Source organism: Hyperolius riggenbachi, chromosome 8 (assembly GCF_040937935.1).
Source record: "Hyperolius riggenbachi isolate aHypRig1 chromosome 8, aHypRig1.pri, whole genome shotgun sequence".
Lineage (NCBI taxonomy): Eukaryota > Metazoa > Chordata > Amphibia > Anura > Hyperoliidae > Hyperolius > Hyperolius riggenbachi.
Genome location: NC_090653.1, coordinates 162,337,884 through 162,356,940, shown reverse-complemented (window position 1 = coordinate 162,356,940; position 19,057 = coordinate 162,337,884). Strand labels below are relative to the sequence as shown.

The 19,057-nt window shown below is 44.6% G+C and overlaps 1 protein-coding gene and 1 long non-coding RNA gene across 3 annotated transcripts in view; one reads left to right on the top strand and one right to left on the bottom strand.

The window, feature by feature from the left end:
- LOC137527174 (protein Wnt-11b) overlaps window positions 1-16,143 on the top strand; it is a 33,369-nt gene extending 17,226 nt beyond the window's left edge. For both annotated transcript variants that reach the window (XM_068247647.1, XM_068247646.1), the window contains exons 3-5: window positions 4,215-4,492; window positions 11,510-11,802; window positions 15,140-16,143. In XM_068247647.1, coding sequence (XP_068103748.1) covers window positions 4,215-4,492; window positions 11,510-11,802; window positions 15,140-15,314 — 746 coding nt within the window. In that variant the 3' untranslated portion in view covers window positions 15,315-16,143. The remainder of the gene's footprint in view (window positions 1-4,214; window positions 4,493-11,509; window positions 11,803-15,139) is intronic.
- On the bottom strand, window positions 11,512-17,718 carry LOC137527176 (uncharacterized). The gene is made up of 3 exons (XR_011023158.1): window positions 17,516-17,718; window positions 13,094-13,171; window positions 11,512-11,711 (listed from the first exon to the last, which is right to left on the bottom strand). It is a non-coding gene; the product is annotated as an uncharacterized lncRNA (long non-coding RNA).
- Window positions 17,719-19,057: the final 1,339 nt, after the last annotated feature.

Genomic DNA, 19,057 nt, shown 5'->3' with positions numbered 1-19,057 from the left:
ATCTAGCTTGGTGGATTTTTCCCAACGACTATCATTTGCAAAAGTAGTACATCGTTGTAAACGATCGTTCGTACTAGGCTTGACATGCACATTTCACTATTTCTCCATGGAACTTTTCATTTATGCGCAATAGTTGCTTTTACGTGATGTAACGTTCGTTCTAACGATCAGATCGTTACACACCTTTTAAAACTTTACTTAGGTCGTTCTTTCATCAATTAAAAGTTCGTTCGTCGTTGACAACGAACGATCGTTGTCGTCGCATGTGTATACGTAGCATCAGTCCTCATCAGTCTCGACTCAGGCTGGAAGTGATTAGTGTGACCCTCACTGATGAGAAATTCAACTATAAAACACTTTCCTAGCATAAAATGAGAGCAGGAAAGAGAAAGGGGTTAATAGTTCCTAGATTTTAAGCTCTGGCATACTTTCAATGAATGTGTCATTGAGCAAAAACAACAAAACAGTTTAAACTTAAGTAGATTTAAACATAAAATAACACTCTGGAATATCTTAAAAGTCATTTTTAGGAGAAGGAAGATAGATGCAATCGTTTATTTCATTAGTTTTTCGCCTCGGGTGTCCTTTTTAAAGGGAAGGTTCAGGGACAATAAAAAAATAAAATAAAATAAAATAAAAATCCAAATCCACTTACCTGGGGCTTCCTCCAGCCCGTGGCAGGCAGGAGGTGCCCTCGGCGCCGCTCCCGGTGTTCTCCGGTGGCCGACCTGGCCAGGCCGGCGGCCAGGTCGGGCTTCTTCTGCGCTCCATTATGCGTTTCACGCCGGCGCGCTGACGTCATTGGACGTCCTCCGGGCTGTACTGCGCAGCACCTCCTGCCTGCCACGGGCTGGTAAGTGGATTTGGATTTTATTTTTATTTTTTTTATTGTCCCTGAACCTTCCCTTTAAGGGTATGTTAAGTTACTTACAGCATATGGGCTTCTTCCATCCCCTGAAGTCTTACTGTTCCCTTGATGTTCCGTGCTGCTCCATTGCCCTGGTGTCCCTTTTTCATAAGCTGCACGACTCGGCAAGTTGCCACTGCTCATGCGTGGTACTGACTCTGCGCCTACTCGATCGCATGTGCCGTAAAAAATGTACCTACTGCTCATAAGCAGTATGCTGCTAGCGACAGGGCTGTGATGAGGAGGCACGGGGCCATGCATGCAGCATTGAGGGTGACATCAAGGGAACCCAGCAGCATGGGATGACGGCGAGGGACCAGGAAGACTTTAGGGGGCTGGAAGAAGCCCCAGGTATGTAACTACGCACTAAAATTTTCACCCCAAATTTCCTTTAAAGCGGGTCCGAGATGAAAAAATGTACTATAGCAAAAAACTTGTCTATGTAGATGGTTTACACAGTAAATCCAGCTGCAAACAGCTTCAACCGTACATGACTTCTTCTTGTGATACATTGACTGTGGTCATGTTTTGCTTATCATCACACACAGGCAAAGCTGCTCTGTATCTCCACCCCTCAGCCTGTGAACTTCATTCTCCTCTCCACCCCCACCCCCTTGCATCTGAAAGCAGTGTGCAGAGTATATAGTATAGTTGCCCCTAGTATAGATAATATAGTTTCCCAAGTCAGTATAGCTAGTATAGTTTCCCCCCAGTATAGATCGTATAGTTGCCCCAGTCTGTAGAGGTAGTATGGTGTGGTTTCCCCCCCCCCTTCCCGGGGGGCCACCGATCGTCTTACCTTCGGCCACTTCACCTGTAACTGTCTGCCTCTGCTACTCTGACCACATGTCAGAGTGACCCGCTGCGCCGCTATGACATGACAGCAGGTCGCCTATCAGCGCGCATACAGGAAGACTGCCTGTATACGTGCTAATAGACGACCCGCTGTCCTGTCATAGTGGCGCACCGGGTCTGACAGTGACATGCGGTCTAAGTAGAGGAGGCAGAGGGCGACAGTTACAGGAGAATCTGCCGCCCACCTAGATGCCAGTGTACGCTGCCCATGGCCCCCTCCTCGCACATCTGCTTCCTGCCTCCGTTCCAGCCCCACTGTCTGCCTCCAATCAGCACACAGTGGGGCAGGCAAATGTAAGTGAGACGATCCTCCTCGCCAGTCTCCGCTCCCATGAGTAATTGCAGCATGGGACTGAACGCCGAGTCATTGGGGGCGGGGCTCCTATAGGTGTTTTTTTTGTTTGTTTTTTTTTTTTCTTTTTTTTTTTTTTTTTTTTTAGATGTATAATCTATTAGTGTAATAAAAATAAGCATTTGGGGGGAAGAATGCCCCAGAAACTATATGTAAGGGGCACAACAATTTGCCACAAAAGTTTGCCTCGAATCCACTTTAAAGTGAATGTAATTAAAAACTTTCTTTTTGGCTGGGGTCTCGCTTGTCTGTGGAAAACCGGAGTTTTCTGCAGTTTGCGACTTTGGCTTTGTGTTTTGGGTTTTTTTTGCTTAATGATCTCCCCTCTTCAATAGAGAGAAATATAGTATCTTTATTTTGTAAAAAAAGGCATTCAAAACGCTTCTATTTTTTCCCCACCCCCATATGAAAGCATTGTAGGGAAACTGCATGCAATTTGCATACACTAAGTGGGAAGATCCATGTTGAGCTTTTTTTTTTTTTTTTTTTTTTTTTTTTTTAACGTTCTGTTAATGTCATGATGCATGACAGCCAGGCAACAGGTCAGGGTTCCTTTAAAACACTGGGTACAAGGAAGGAGATCGGGGGGCTTTACACTTGGGGGGGGGGGGGGGGGGAGGGGGAGTCTGTCAAAATCAAACACTGGCATTACGGCATGCACCCAATCGAGCCCCTGCAACCAAGATTTATTTATTTAATTTTTTTTCCCTAAACCATTCCCAATTGATGTATTCAATTTCGGATGTAAATTGATTTAAAGATTAATTTGGCGGCCACATTGTGGGACAGATTCTCTTCTGATTCTATAAAATTACTGCATACAAGGTGCAATAATCAAAGTTCTGGAGCACTTAAATGGTAATACTGGATTCAAGGGGTCTAGACTCGGTCCTCCCTTTCAATGTACCCCTTCAATGTAATATAGCTCAGGACTGGCGAAACCAAAGTGTATAAAGCTTTTAATTGGATCAATACATAAAGTAAAGACATAGCCCTTCAGGCAGCAACAGATTGGTGTTTCGGGATGTTGCCCCATTGTCAAGCTGCAGCTTTATGCAGTTTGGTTAAAAGGAAACTGAAGTGAGAAGTATATGGAAGCTACCATATTTATTTCCTTTTAAACCATACCAGTTGCCTGGCAGCCCTGCTGATCTATTCAACTGCAGTTGTGTCTGAATAACACCTGAAACAAGCATGCAGCTAATCTTGTAAGATCTGACAATGTCTGCTGCATGCTTGTTCAGGGTCTGTGTCTAAAAGTCTCAGAGGCTGAAGATCTGCAGGATAGGCAACTAGTACTGCTTAAAAGGAAATCCTGTATATTTTTTTTTTTTTTTTGGACTATAAGGCCCAGTGCACACCAAAAACCTCTAGCAGATTCTTGGCATGTTTAGAGAGGGTTTTCTAAACATGCCTAGCGTTTTTTTTTTTTTGTTGTTTGAGCGTTTTTGTGTAGCAGATATCAAATATTGTTACAGTAAAGCTGTTACTGAACAGCTTCTGTAACAAAACCGCCTGGAAAACAACTCTGATCTAGCGCTTTTCAGAGCAGTTTTCCACTTTCCCATACTTTAACATTGAGGCAGAAATGCCTCAGAAATCTAAAAAATGCTGCAGCCCCTGAGTTAGCGTTTGTGGAAAAAACAAACTGCTCTGGTGTGTACAAGCCCATTGAAATACATTAGCCAAGCGGTTTTCTATCCCTAAGCGTTTTTAAAAACGTTATAGAACCGCTCTGGTGTGCACCAGCCCATAGACTCACTCTTTCTCCCCCAAAAGTGTGTGTGTGGGGAGATGGAAGTCACTGCGTCTTATAGTCCAAATGCAGGAACTTCCTGAACACCTGCCAATACGAACCTCCAACCCGCCGCAATGTTGGGGACTCCCTGTACTGTGCTCATGCAGAGGACACAAGGGAACACACAGGGGCATAGAGGTGGACACATGGACACAGGGAGACACGAGGTACAAGGGGCATGAGGTACAAAAGGGGCATTAGCCACAAGATGCCCCTTCACCATGGATGCATCAGGTTTAGTGTATATATTTTTTTTCCCCCTAGTTTATGGTTGCATAAACACTTTTTTTTTCCATCCCTAGGAACTCGAGAGTCGGCCTTCGTTTATGCATTAGCTTCTGCGACTATAAGTCATACCATTGCTCGGGCCTGTGCTTCAGGAGAATTACCCACGTGTTCTTGTGGTGCTACACCAGCTGAAGTACCCGGACCAAGCTTTCGATGGGGAGGATGTGGCGACAACCTGCGTTATGGCCTCCAAATGGGATCTGCTTTTGTTGATGCCCCAATGAAGTCAAGCAAGTCCGGGAACCAAGCAACCAAACTCATGAACCTGCACAATAATGCTGTTGGTAGACAGGTAATGTTCCTTTCACTGTACAACTTTTTTTGTTGTTTTTTTTGTGGCCCTCAGCAGAATGGCTTTGAATCTTTCAATGCAGGGGAAAATAAGCCATGCAGAACTCTGCAATCCCTAAACAGCACTTTTTTGAGACTGTCAGTGACCTGGGCACGGGTAGCTGCAGACAGTGCATTCACTGCCTCCCAGTTGCTCCCATGCACCAGCCAGGAGCTGGCTAGCTCTCAAAATAAGCAGTGGAGAGGCATCCTTTGTATGGAGTCATATCTCAGTGTGGCTGCAGTTGCACCTAGATGTGGCATGAGGCAGTTTTTTGCTGTTGGGTAACTGTACAGTGTGTCAAATTGTTGCCATTTGGCTGCATTGAATTGTGGCCAGCAGATGTGCCACAGTGTGTTTAAATAATCTTGGGTGACGCAGAGCAGTGTAGTCCTGGAACCCACTAGGATTGCTTTTCTGAGCGCATTGTGATTTGAAATGCTCTTCCTAATGTTATCCTATATGTGATCCTACTTGAGGGATGTGATTTTTATAAAAATCCCCCATAGGATTGCATTAGCAAGAGCTTTTTCAAATCCACTAGTGCTTAGAAAAGGCTTCTAGTGGGTTTGAGTTTTTAGAGTCCTTCCTTATTGTGCACGTTTTATTACTCAGATACCAGCTGCACTGCAGCCCAAGATAAGGTACCATAGAAATCTTATTACATTGTGTTGGGATGCAATGATATTGTCTGTTGTGATGGAATGTAATGGCTTCAGTGTGAAAGACCCTAAGGGCCCTTTTACTCTTAACCTCCCTGGCGTTCTATTAAGATTGCCAGGGCGGCTGCGTGAGGGTTTTTTTTTTTTTTTTTTAATAAAATAAACGATTACATGCAGCCAACTGAAAGTTGGCTGCATGAAAGCCCACTAGAGGGCGCACCTGTAGCGTACATCCGATCGCCTCCGGCGATCAGAAGTAACAAGGAAGGCCGCAATGAGCAGCCTTCCTTGTTTCGCTTTCCTCGTCGCCATGGCGACGAGCGGAGTGACGTCAGCTGACGTCTGCCGCCTCCGATCCAGCCCTTAGCGCTGGCCGGAACTGTTTGTTCCGGCTGCGCTGGGTTTGGGCGGCTGGGGGGACCCTCTTTCGCCTCTGCACGCGGCGGATCGCCGCGCTGCGGCGGCGATCAGGTAGCAGACGCGGCTGGCAAAGTGCCGGCTGCGTGTGCTGCTTTTTATTTGAAAGAAATCGGCCCAGCAGGGCCTGAGCGGTAGCCTTCGGCGGTGATGGACAAGCTGAGCTCGTCCAGACCGCTAAGGAGGTTAAAGAGAACCAGAGACTAAGCACCCTCATGTATTTTATTACATTTATCAGTGGGAACATGACAGTAAACACCTACCCTGCTTTTAGTTTTATTCTTCTCAGTCTAATCTATCTGTTATCAACTGTGATAAGAATCCACCGACTTCAGTCGAGGTTTGACCTGGAATCATTATAGCTGAGTCACTCTTCTGTGGAGTCTTTTCAAGCCCAAGCCTTCCCCCCCCCCCCCTCCTGGATCAGATTTCATACTCAGAGCTGTTGACATGGGAGGGGCTGCTGCTGCCGAGAAAGAAGCTCTGAAACAGTGTATCTCTGTGCAGTGTGCAGCCTGTCATTATCTACTGTATGCAGTTTCATTTCTATGAGACACTTCCTACAGGCAGCCACACAGCATACCAGAATAATAGTTGAAAGCAGACAGATGAAAGGCTGCAGCAGCCCTGCTTGTCTATAGTCTCATAGAAGCTAGACAGCACATCCAGAACAACTTAAAACACGGAAGCAGAACAGGTATGAGCCGGCGGCCATATTGGATATTTCCTGGAGCAATAATGGATAAAAAAAACACTCAAAAAGGCACACCAGAGTGGCGAAATTATCAGGTAGAGCATTTATTCTTTACAAGCTATCAACTGATATGTTTATTTTGTGTGAATCGTTAATCTCTGGTTCCCTTTAATCAGTTGCTCTCAGTTAAAACGGAAAGAAAACTGATTTTCAAAGTAAGTCCCATGTTTTCCTATTGCACCTTTCACACTTAATGCATTTTAACTGAAATCTTTTTCCCAATGCACTGCTATGGAAAAAACTCGTACTAACGCACACCAACTGATTAAGTGTTAAAGGGGTCTAAGTGGAACCTTACGTTTCTGATAAACGCAATGCAAGTAGTGCATAGTTAAACTTAAGTCTGAAGGTTGATGGTTTACCAAAGGTTTTTTTGGGGGGAGGGGGGGGTTACTGGTCTTAACCACTTAAGGACCGCCCCTAGCCGATGGGCGGCGGCAAAGGCTGGGCCAAAAAAACGCAATACGCCCCCCATCGGCAGGGGCAGCGGCGGGCGTGGTTATGCGGCGATCGCGTCATTCGTGACGCGATCAGCCGCCGGTGACAGGCTCCGTCCCCCTCGCGCTGTAACCCGCCGGCCGTTCGGAAGGGTTACTAGCTGCCCGATCGCCGCTGACAAAGCGTATAATGTATACAAAACCTATTATACAGGCTTCCTCCTGCCCTGGTGGTCCCAGTGTCTGAGGGACCACCAGGGCAGGCTGCAGCCACCCTAGTCTGCCCCCAAGCACACTGACCCCCCCCCCCTTCCCTTTGATCGCCCACAGCACCCCTCAGACCCTCCCTGCCCACCCCCCAGACCACTGTTTGCACCCAATCACCCCCTAATCACCCATCAATCACTCCCTGTCACTATCTGTCAACGCTATTTTTTTTCTATGCCCTAAACTGCCCCCTGCTCCCCCCCTGTAATAACCCACTGATCACCTGTTAATCACCCCCTGTCACTGCCACCCATCAATCAGCCCCTAACCTGCCCCTTGCGGGTAATCTGATCACCCACCCACACCATCAGATCGCCCGCAGATCCGACGTCAGATCACCTCCCAAGTGCATTGTTTACATCTGTTCTCTCCTCTAAACACCTATAAAAATGAAAAATAACTCGGTCCCTCTTGGGTATCAAAAGTAGAAAATAGACTTTATTTAGGGCTGGCATATGTGTGGCAGAACACCTTAAAAACAATTAAAATTAGCCATTTGGAGCGCAACACAACAACCACTCACCATGCATGCATTACCACTCATTCACCCCTTCTGGTACCGGTACCAATATCACTATCTTCAGAGAGGGAAAGGATTGCAGCAGCAGTAAGCGTGATTGTTAGTCTTCAGCTTGCAAGCACATAACAAAACTTTTAAGCCGGCATTTTAGGATCTCACCACACGTGTGTACTTCCGTCCAGTCGTCCAGTACTCCGGACTGCTCCGAACAGGTCCCCCACAGATATCAGGGTCAGCAGTACTCAGCCGGGAAGCCTCCGTGGTTAGTAGTCGGCAAGTCAGCTCAACCCATTCCGCATACGCTGTAGCGGGGAGCGGACGCCAACCTCCACTCGTTCAGTTAGTGTTGCAGCTGCGTGTATGCACTCAAAGGCTATGGGATTTGCACCCGCCCATCGACGCGTTGCGCCCGCCCCTTTGCGAGCTTTGTCAGGATGTGCGTGGCTGGTGATTGGCTGAACTGCCAGCTTTATTTCTATTGGGCCTGCAGGGCGTGGAGTTCCTTCGTATCTCCTTCCTTCCTCCCCGGACCATTCCCATAGCAACCAATGTCAACAAGACGCGTATACTCGGCACATCTAGCATATTTCTCTTATACCTTCTCAGTGGAAGCATTACTGCCAGAGCCATTACTTAGACCTCTTTTCATATATCTGCGCACATCCCTGTAGCAGTCCTACTAACAGCAGGGATGCACATCTTTCATCCACTTTATCCGATTTAAACCATTAAATTTGTTCTCTTCATTCAATTGCAATACCTCAAGGTGAGTGTATAGTCTTATTACTTTATTGTGGCAAGACGGAGCAAAGTCCAATTCACTATTCATACCATCAGGATTCAGGGCTCCTAGTAAGTAGATCCACCTACTCTCTAATTGTTTCAATCTCCTCAAACGATCTCCCCCCCTCTCCTATCCACTGGTACTTGAACGATTCCAATTGCAGTAAGACCACTTGGATCACCCTTATGTTCAAGGCAGAAATGCTCTGCCACTGCACTCTTATATTCACCATTTTTCTGTAATCCACTGCATATATTAGAAACCTGTTCCATCACCCGGGTCTTTAATTTTCTAGTGGTCAGTCCTACATAAAGTTTTTGGCAAGGGCACTTCAGTCTATAGATTACCCATTCAGTGTTGCAATTTATGAAACTTTTTATTCTCCATTCTCTTCTTTTCAGAGAATCATGAAAAACCTTTGTAGGTGTCATTCTTTCACACGCCACACAGTTACCACACCGATACATTCCAACCACATTGCTCATATTTAGCCTCTCCTCTAAACACCCACTAATTACCCATCAATCAGCCCCTGCCACTGCTACCCATCATATTAGACCCCTATCTGCCCCTAGGGCACCCAATCAACCCCCCACACCATCAGAATGCCCTCAGACCCCAGCCCTGATCACCTCGCCAGTGCATTGCTTGCATCTATTTCCCACCTCTAATCGCACCTCGAGACACCCATCAATCACCACCTGTCACCCCCCCCCTCCCCCCCAGCACACCTACCCATCAGATCAGGCCCTGATTAGCCCCGTGTGGGCTCCTGATCACTCGGCCAAACCCTCAGATCCCCCTCAGAACCCCTTCTGATCACCTCCCCAGTGCATTGATTGCATCTATTTTCCCCTCTAACCATCCCCTGAGACACCCATCAATCACCTCCTGTCATTTTTCACTAGTGACAAAAAATAAAATCTTCTATGAACTCACCATACACCTAACGGAATACTTTGGGGTGTCTTCTTTCTAAAATGGGGTCACTTGTGGGGTTCCTATACTGTCCTGGCACTTTAGGGGCCCTAAACCGTGAGGAGTAGTCTTGAAACGAAATTTCTCAAAATGACCTGTGAAATCCTAAAGGTACTCATTGGACTTTGGGCCCCTTAGCGCAGTTAGGGTGCAAAAAAGTGCCACACATGTGGTATCGCCGTACTCAGGAGAAGTAGTATAATGTGTTTTGGGGTGTATTTTTACACATACCCATGCTGGGTGGGAGAAATCTCTCTGTAAATGGACAATTGTGTGTGAAGAGAAAAAAAATCTAAAAGTTTTATTTACAGAGATATTTCTCCCACCCAGCATGGGTATGTGTAATTATACACCCCAAAACACATTATACTACTTCTCCTGAGTACGGCAATACCACATGTGTGGCACTTTTTTTGCAGCCTAACTGCGCTAAGGGGCCCAAAGTCCAATGAGCACCTTTAGGCTTTACAGGGGTGCTTACAATTGGGCACCCCCAAAATGCCAGGACAGTGAACACACCCCACTAATGACCCCATTTTGGAAAGCAGACACTTCAAGGTATTCAGAGAGGTGCATAGTGAGTCCGTGGCAGATTTCATTTTGTTTTTGTCGCAAGTCAGAAGAAATGGAACTTTTTGTGACCAAAAAAGTGTCATTTTCCGCTAACTTGTGACAAAAAATAAAAACTTCTATGAACTCACCGTGCCTCTCAGTGAATACTTTGGGATGTCTTCTTTCCAAAATGGGGTCATTTGGGGGTATTTATACTATCCTGGAATTTTAGCACCTCATGAAACATGAGAGGTGGTCAAAGTCAGAGATGCTTCAAAATGGGAAAATTCACTTTTGGCACCATAGTTTGTAAACGCTAAGGGCCTGATTCACAAAGCGGTGCTAACAGTTAGCACCCTGGTGAAAAGCCCTTTATCATGCCTAAACCCAGTTTAGGCATGATAAGTTTAGGTGTGATAAGTTTAGGCATGATAAGTTTAAGCGCCAACTGCGTTAGCACCGCAGTGCACAGCTGATCAAAAGTTTTACGCCAGCAAAGTCTGGTGCACTTCGTATAAAGTTTAATGGCGCTGCTTTGCGTGCGGGACTTTGCATGCGATCTAAACTTATCTAAACTTAGCATGCCTAAACTTATCACACCTAAACTGGCTTTTCACCAGAGTGGTGCAATGGTTATCATGCCTAAAGTCTCTAACTGGGTTAGCACCGCTTTGTGAATCGAGCCCTATAACTTTTACCCAAACCAATAAATTTACACTGAATGGATTTTTTTTTTTTTTTTTTTATCAAAGACATGTAGCACAATAAATCTGGACAAAAAATGTATACAGAAATTACACTTTGTTTGAAAAATGTCAGCACAGAGTAAAAAAAATCATTTATTTGACAAAATTCTTTAATTTTTTTTTTTTTTTTGATGAATATAATAACTAAAACTTGCAGCAGCAATCAAATAGTACCAAAAGAAAGCTGTATTAGTGACAAGAAAAGGAGGTAAAATTCATTTAGGTGGTAGGTTGTATGACCGAGCAATAAACCGTAAAAGCTGCAGTGGTCTGAATGGAGATAAAGGCTCTGGTCCTTAAGGGGTAAAAAGACTGGTCCTCAAGTGGTTAATACATCAAAGCTGTATAACATGCATTATAGTGTGTATTGCAATGGACAAAGACAATTTAAAACCTGCATGCAGCGAGTTAGAATAACACAATCCTTTACAATGCAGAGAAGTGAACGGGCCCATAGAGCTGTATGGGCAGTGAGTTGACATGCAGAATTATTCTGCTACACAACTAATGCACTGCGAAAGGACTCTAGCCTCGACAGAGCTCACAAAACCTGTATGTGGGTGTTACTTGAACCTTTTCCAGTGCTGCAAGATCCAGTATAGAGGTGTGCATAAGGGTAATGTCCGCAGTGACCAGGACAATCCAGTTAATTGTACCGTGGCAGGGTTTTGAGCTGTAATATCCTGCAGATGCAATAGATCCGTCCTGGTCTTTGTGCCAGTGGACTTATAAGGTATGCCTCCCCCCCCCCCCCCCCCATTCAAAACAGTTAATATTCTTACATCTGTAGTCATGCATACTGATCTTACATCTGTAGTCGAGTATATTGATGTAGTGGTTATTTGTTTTTATCGTTTGAAGGTGTTGATGGATTCCATGGAGACAAAGTGCAAGTGTCATGGAGTATCTGGGTCTTGCTCTGTGAAGACCTGCTGGAAAGGGCTCCAGGATTTGCCGCATATTGCTGATGAGCTGAAATCAAAATACTTGGCTGCTACCAAAGTAATCCATAGACAAATGGGAAGTCGCAAGCATCTTGTTCATAAGGAGCTTGACATACGCCCTGTAAGAGAATCGGAACTGATATACCTGAATAGTTCTCCTGACTACTGCACCAAAAATCCCAAGCTGGGATCATATGGAACACAAGACAGGTCAGTTACCAGTCTAAAATTTCTCCTAAACAGTAGGAAATAACATGGAGTAGCTAGTTCAAGGTCTGTGGTTCCCCCCCCCCCCCCCCCTAGTCAAAATTGTGTTGCTCCTATTTAGTGTACACAGAAAGTAAGGCTACATATACATCTTAGGTGCAATTTTGTGTTCTAGAGCAGGGGTCCCCAACCACCAGTCCATGGGACATTTGCAGTTGGGCCGCGGGACTGTCCTCTTGCGCCCCCCCCCCCCCTCCTGCCCGATTTCAACCCCCTGCGGCCGCCGCTGCTGTTACCTCAGCCGGCTTCCTGCTTATTACAGCAGCGCTGCTGGGAATCACTTACACGGGTAGGAGAAGGAATATAGACTAAGCGGCCGCCGGCTGGGGGGGGGGGAGATACTAGGGCGCCATACTGGGTGCTATATTAGCCATACTGGGGCACTACCTACACATACTGGGACTATACTGGGGTAACTATACTAGCCATCCTGGGGCAACTATGGTAGCTATGCAATGCCCCCCCCCCCCACTGTCCCCGGGCCGGAAAAGGTTGGGGACCCCTGTTCTAGGGAATAGCCGAAAAAACATGGTCACAAATCTTGTGTGGGGCGGGAATGATATCGCGAAGGACCCCAGCAGTAGTGTCTGAATTGCACTAGAAACAAGCATGCAGCTAATCTTGTCAGATCTGACAATGTCAAACACCTGATTTATAGGATAGACCATAGGGGCCTTTAGTGTCACAGCACCTCTAGATCTCTCTCTTGGAGAGGTATCTATTACCTGGCCATATCGATCACTGTATGGACGCCTTAACCCTACTCTCACACAAAACCCTCCCTCTACCAATACATAACTATTTACCCTTCCTCTACCGATGCCTAACATCCTGGTGTGGCTTAACCTTTATCTCCACCACATACTGTGTTTTCCCGAAAATAAGACACACATAATATATTTTTTGCTTTAAAAGATGTACTAGGGCTTATTTTTAGAGGATGTCTTATTTTTGGGGGAAACACTGGTAGTTTTCCTATGCAAAATGTATATACACAGAGCCTGTGGTTTGCAGATATTGGCTCTCACTTACAAGAAATTGATTCTGCTGATCATGTGGGTAAGAGTCTATTTCTTGCAGGCAGAGAACTCTGTCAGGCTCCCCAGAGCTATGATAGGATGAGCTGTGTGTCCTGGGAAAAGGTGAAGTGCTGCTTATCACGACAGATCAGGAGGGCTGGTTCCAACAAAAACACAAATTTCCTGACCCGCATATACAGGACTGTAAAACTCACATTATACTGCTCTCCTGTATCCAGGCTTTGCTGCGGTCATGCGGGCTGCTCCTAGGGCTTAAATTCGGGGGATGTCTTCTATTTCAAGCAAGAAAAAAACACATAAATCCAGGCACATCGCCTCTAGTTAGGACATTTAAATAAGTAATTTAAGGAAAGGGAAATGCTAAAGCAGGTGTGACCAGAAAAATAGCAAAAATCAGTAACCCTTTGCACGCTCGCATGCAAATGTTCAAACAAATGCATTCACAGATTCGCTCATCCAGGCACTACTGTTATCCCTACAGCTAAATTAAAAGCCGGGGTTTTAGTTCACAAAGGAATGCATTCTTTTACCTCGTTTACCTGGGTACTTCTGCGCAGTGTAGGTGACTAAGCAAAAGACTGCATTTCTTTGTGATCTAAGACCCCCGGCTTTTAATTTGGCTGTAGGGATAACAGTAGTGCCTGGATGAGTGAATCTGTGAATGCATTTGTTTGAACATTTTGCATGCAAGCGTGCAAAGATTTTTTTTTTTTTTTTTTTTTGCATGCTAGGAATTCCTGCTAGGGCTTATTCTCAGGGGATGTCTTACTTTAGGGGAAACACGGTATTAGCGACAATGATTGGAAATATGGGATCCTAGAGGCTCCCAATAAAATAGCAGGCACCAAGGCTACCTCAGTGTTTTTTTTTTTTTTTTTTCTCCAGCTGGGTAGCATGAAATAGTAGCTGGGTGGGGCGAGATGAGAGAATGCAGGGCCGGTGCTTCTGTGTGCAACTCTGCTTTCAGCATAGGAGGAGGTGAGCCGATAACAGCTGGGTGCTCATCATCAAAACTAGCCGGGTGGAGCACCCAGCTAAGATTCTGAGGAGAACACTGTACCTACTGTGCAGATTGCCGTTATAGCTGCCGATGGAATTCTGACTATTCTTGTCACCTATGGCATTCTAACTGACATTCCAACCTGTATAGTCTTCATGTTCTAAGTTAATTTTTTTTCTTTGTTCCTTGCATGGTCCAGCAGGTCAGAGGAAGTGAATTGGTTACGTTCACACACTATGCGTTGCATAACCTCCCTGTTCACACTGGTATTTTAACGCCAAACTGATCCAGTAAAGCGGATCCGGTCTCCGCTTCACCGGATCCGTAGGCTTGGTCCACATTGGCAAATGGATCCATGTAAACTGATCTGATCACTGGTCGATCAGATCACTTTTCACTCCTTTGCCACTCCTGTCTGGTGAGCGGGTGGGGGAGAGAGGGTTTCTTACCAAGGCTCCAGTCTCTTCCGCTTGCGTACCGTGTCACGTGACTACCACAGGAGGAGAATGGTAGTCCCATGACACGACGTCAGACTGAAGCCAGGGTAAGAAACCCTCCCTCCCTCAACCGCCCACTCAGGTACAGTTTAGCATCCCCAGTTCCAACATGTCCCCCCAACCCCAGTGAATTTTGGCCCTTAGAACAGTCTGTTTTTTCACTAGTGTGAAGAAACGTTCCGTTCTCTCATTGCTCCCAATGCAGGGTTTTAGCTTCCTTTTCCGATCCGCTGGGCTCAGCGGTCTGGAAAATGTGGTCCTACAAGAAAGTTGTGGTCCATTCAGCTGAAAGGACGGACTGGATTCCTTCAAACGGACGCATGTGAACGGTTCCATAGGTTAACATTTGGATCCATTTGCTTCCGTTCCATATGTACAGTATATGGTCTGTTCCGGAAATGGACCATTTTTAAACGTAAGTGTGAACTGGGTCTAACTCCGGTACAACACAATGCAAACGCTAAATCTTCTAATAAGCATGTTATTGTCATAGCCTGAAGAATTGATATGCATCTTGCTCTTCTCACACATAATCCAGAAACGCATTGTAGAAACTATATTTGGATAATGTGGTCTGTTACAAAACAGATGCAATGGTATCACATGCACAGTAGAAGTATGGTCATCTGTTCAAAGTTCAAAAGCATTCATAGTATAAGTTAGTTCAGCCACTTGATAACTAAGGATAGCCTTGCTGTTAAATTCTTCCTCCTAATTGCTGTTTTTTCTAATATCTTTTGCAGACTTTGCAACAAAACCTCAGTGGGCAGTGACAGCTGTAATCTGATGTGTTGTGGCCGTGGATACAACGCCTACACAGAAACAATTGTCGAGCGCTGCCAGTGCAAATACTATTGGTGCTGTTATGTCATGTGTAAGAAGTGTGAGCGGACTGTGGAACGATATGTTTGCAAGTAGATCAAGTATAACTTCAGCTGACTACTAAACAATGTACTGTAGTACTTCTAAGTATCTCATGGAAATGCAGGTACTAATTATCCAACTATCCAGAGTGCAGCTGTGTAATCTGGTTACATCCAACGACTCATCTGGCCTGATGCTCTAAAGTGGATGTACCCCAAAAAAACATGAATAAAAATCAGATGTTGACTACAATTCAACTTGCACAGGCTGTGCCACAAAGGCAGCCCCGGCATATCCAACAGAGGGGTTGTTTTTAATATTTTATTTTTTTCTTCCTAGGGGCGCATTACACAATTTGCTAAGTATGGCCGTCTTATTCTCCTTCCCTACAATAAAAGCAGAGGCAAATTTATGCAGCTTGAAAATGAACTAATGAAATGTAGTAGAGGCTGCATTCCATCCATTTTCAAGCTGCATATAGTTACAAAATATATATTGCATAATCTCAGAATTATTGGCATCTGGTTGACGAGCCTTAATTTAATGCTCTAGAGAAGGTGACTCGAGCCAAAGGTCACGGGGTGTGAGGGCTTTGCTTTAAAATTCCACTTGGCATTTGTTTTTTCCTTTCCTTGTGACTATTATTTTTTTGTTTTTTTTTTCAAAGGCAGGTAAAGACATACGGTACATTTGAATGACTTTTGCCAAAAGCTGCCATTTCCTGTCTGTGGGTAGTTTCCCATAAACTGTACTGGAACTTTCTCTGGGAGAATGGCTGCCTCTATCTCGCACTGCTTTGTACATTGTAAATATGTATTATGAAATATTTAGAAAAATGTTTGTACATTTTTAAATTTGTTTGTGTATAAATATTTTATATAAACTGTAATTTATATTTTTTTAAATAAAATCTATTTTTTGCTCATGCAGATATGTTCTATAAACACGGTGCATTTTATCTCAGAGGTTGATAAGCTGGTGTTGCCTGGGAGTTCATAGCAACAGAACTGAGATGAAAGCATGTGCCCATTGGGCTGTCCATCCTTTCATCACTGCTTCTCCTGCACCTGTGGGGGTGCTCTCTGGCAGCTGTAGGGGGGAGGGTTTGGCAGGTGCTTCTTCTAGAGTCTGTTAAGGAGCAGCTGCTGCCATTTAGAATAGGACAAGTAGCTGTGTGTTTGAGATCTTTGGGTGCACCCAGGGAGTTAGTAATCCTCAGAATTCCAACATTTTACTGCCCAAAATACCTGCAGTTTTATTTGGCATTGTGCGGTTCTCTTCCCAGTCCTATAATTACTTTGCTGCTAAGTAGTGTAGTGGGAAAAGCTGAACTTCCTTGCCTCCCTCTGTGCAGAGAATGGGCTTCTAAGAATATCTCACAAATGCTTGCAAACACGAGCACAGCTTTCATGTAAATGGAATTGGAGCCTACAATCCTTACCTCTGATTTATGGCTGTCCTATAACCTCAGGCTGCTCTCAGTGGGGGTCCAGCATTATAAGGACTGGCAGTCCAGATACTGAAGTGGTGTTTTTTTTTTCTTGTTTGTTTTCTACCTTTTGTACAAAAGAATTGAAGTGCCGTTCCCTTTTTGTTACGTGTCTTACCTATATTTTCAACCAGCTAGGATTTTTCACATTTTTTTTTTTTTTTTATTCTGTGCAGCTGAGAAGACAGTACAGTTTGCTGCACTCTGAACTCCTTTTCCCCCAGAAGTCCTTCAGTAATTGGAATTATTAAAGAAAACCTGAACTGAAAATTAAAAGTCAAAATAAGCATACACAACTCATACTTGCCTTCATTGTAGTCTACTCCTCAGTGTCTTTCTCCTGTCCTGCGTCCTGTTTGTTCACTGTGATCAAGGGAATTTTCCGTCCTCCATTTTGAAAATGCCCATTACCCATACCAGCTTTCTGGTCAGCACACAGTTAAACTGTAACATCGCCCACTTGAGCCATAGGGAAACATGGACATTACCTGGTACATCAGTTTTCCTTTCAGCTATAACTGACAGCAACTGACATTTTACTGACAGCAACTGATATATTTCAGATATGACAAAATATTGTCAGAACTGGAAGGGATTATTGTCAGAAGAAAATGGTGAGCTTCTGAGAGGAACTGATGGCAAGGTAACTATGCAATGTTCATTTGAAGTTACCTCGTGTTTATTTTAAATATTTTTACTCAATACAGGTCCTCTTTAAAGGAAACCTTGCGCAACTGTAAAAAAAAAAAAAATCAGATCTACTTACCTGGGGCTTCCTACAGCCCCTGGAAGCTTACGTGTCCCTTGCCGCAGCTCTGCTCCAAAACTCTCCTGGGTCCCCTCCGTAGCAGCTGCGAGCTGGCTAGGTCATCGGCCTCTGAGCGAGCGTGGCTATCATGTGCTTCTGTGCAGAACGCTTCCAGGCTGGGTTGGTGGCTGGGAGCGAAGCTGTGGCGAGGGACATAAAGGCTTCCAGGGGCTGGAGGAAGCCCCAGGTAAGTAGCTATGGTGTGTGTGGCTGTTGAATGGCAGTTTAACTGCCAAAGTAGTAAGCTACCATCCAGCCTCCCTAATCACTTGCTGTTGAAAACAGTTATGGTGGCCATACATGGTACAATTTTTTTTTTTTTTTCATACAATCTTACCATTTCTATGTAGTATAGGGGTAAATTAAGCGAATATACTGAAAGGATAATTTAGGCAGTTCCCTTTATATTACATAGAAATGGTAAGATTGTATGAAAAAATTGTACCATGTATGGCCACCATAATGCTGGGTACACACGTTACATTTTTCCGCTCGATAGATGGATCCGATAGATAATTCACGTCAAGTTCGATATTCCTTTCGATCAATTTTGTGCTCGCTTTCTCATAAAAGTGAATGGAGAAAGATAAGAGAATCAACTGCAGAATTGAGCGGGAAAATTGAGCAGAAAAACGTAACGTGTGTACCCAGCATAACTGACACAATAGTGTGCACGTGGGTAGGGAGGCTGGATGGTATCTTACTATTTTGGCAGTTAAACTGCTGTTCAGTTAATGCTGTTGAAAACAAAACACTGAGTCCCCCATGAGGAGATGGATTGGACCACAACCTGTCGGTTCTGTCAGATTTTAACTGCCTACTTTTTTCGCAGTAGTTATCCTTTTTTAAAGTATTTAAGAAAGATGTGTAGGTATCATAATTTGTCTACCCCACTATTTTAATCTGAGAGGCGATCATTGGCTCAGATGCCCTTATCCTTCCTTCCTTTATTTTCAGGTTATTTAGGTAGGAAAAACGGATACAAATTCTCGAGGTGCACGCTAATAATCAAGCAAGCTCATCACGTGTAACCACCAGTGGTTACTTGTGATTCAAATGAAGATTCATAGCTGCAGGTGCGCGGCGGGGATATAAGGTGTTAATTACCTATAATTCTGCTGTCCGCTTTGTGTTTCAGAGAGGCTGCAAGCATCCTATTGGATGCGTTGCAAGCCTCACTACAAGCACTTCCTGCTTCAAACCGGAAGGAGGAAATGGGTCTCTGGTTCCTATAGAGCCTTAAATTACACACACCTGAATTTAAAATAAACTGAACAACCTTGCTTGCGATGAATGCTAAAACATACCTTTTTAATTTAATATATTAAATGGTGCTTGAGAGGACACTGACAAGTAGAGCTGCTAACATACAAAAATGTAAATGGTGGAGAGCCATGTTTTGTAGTAAATACACCCCCCCTCCCATATACAACCCTTCATGTTTCGAACCCTCAAAAATGGGGTTCTTTGTCAGGGGAACAAAGGGATACATGCCTAGTG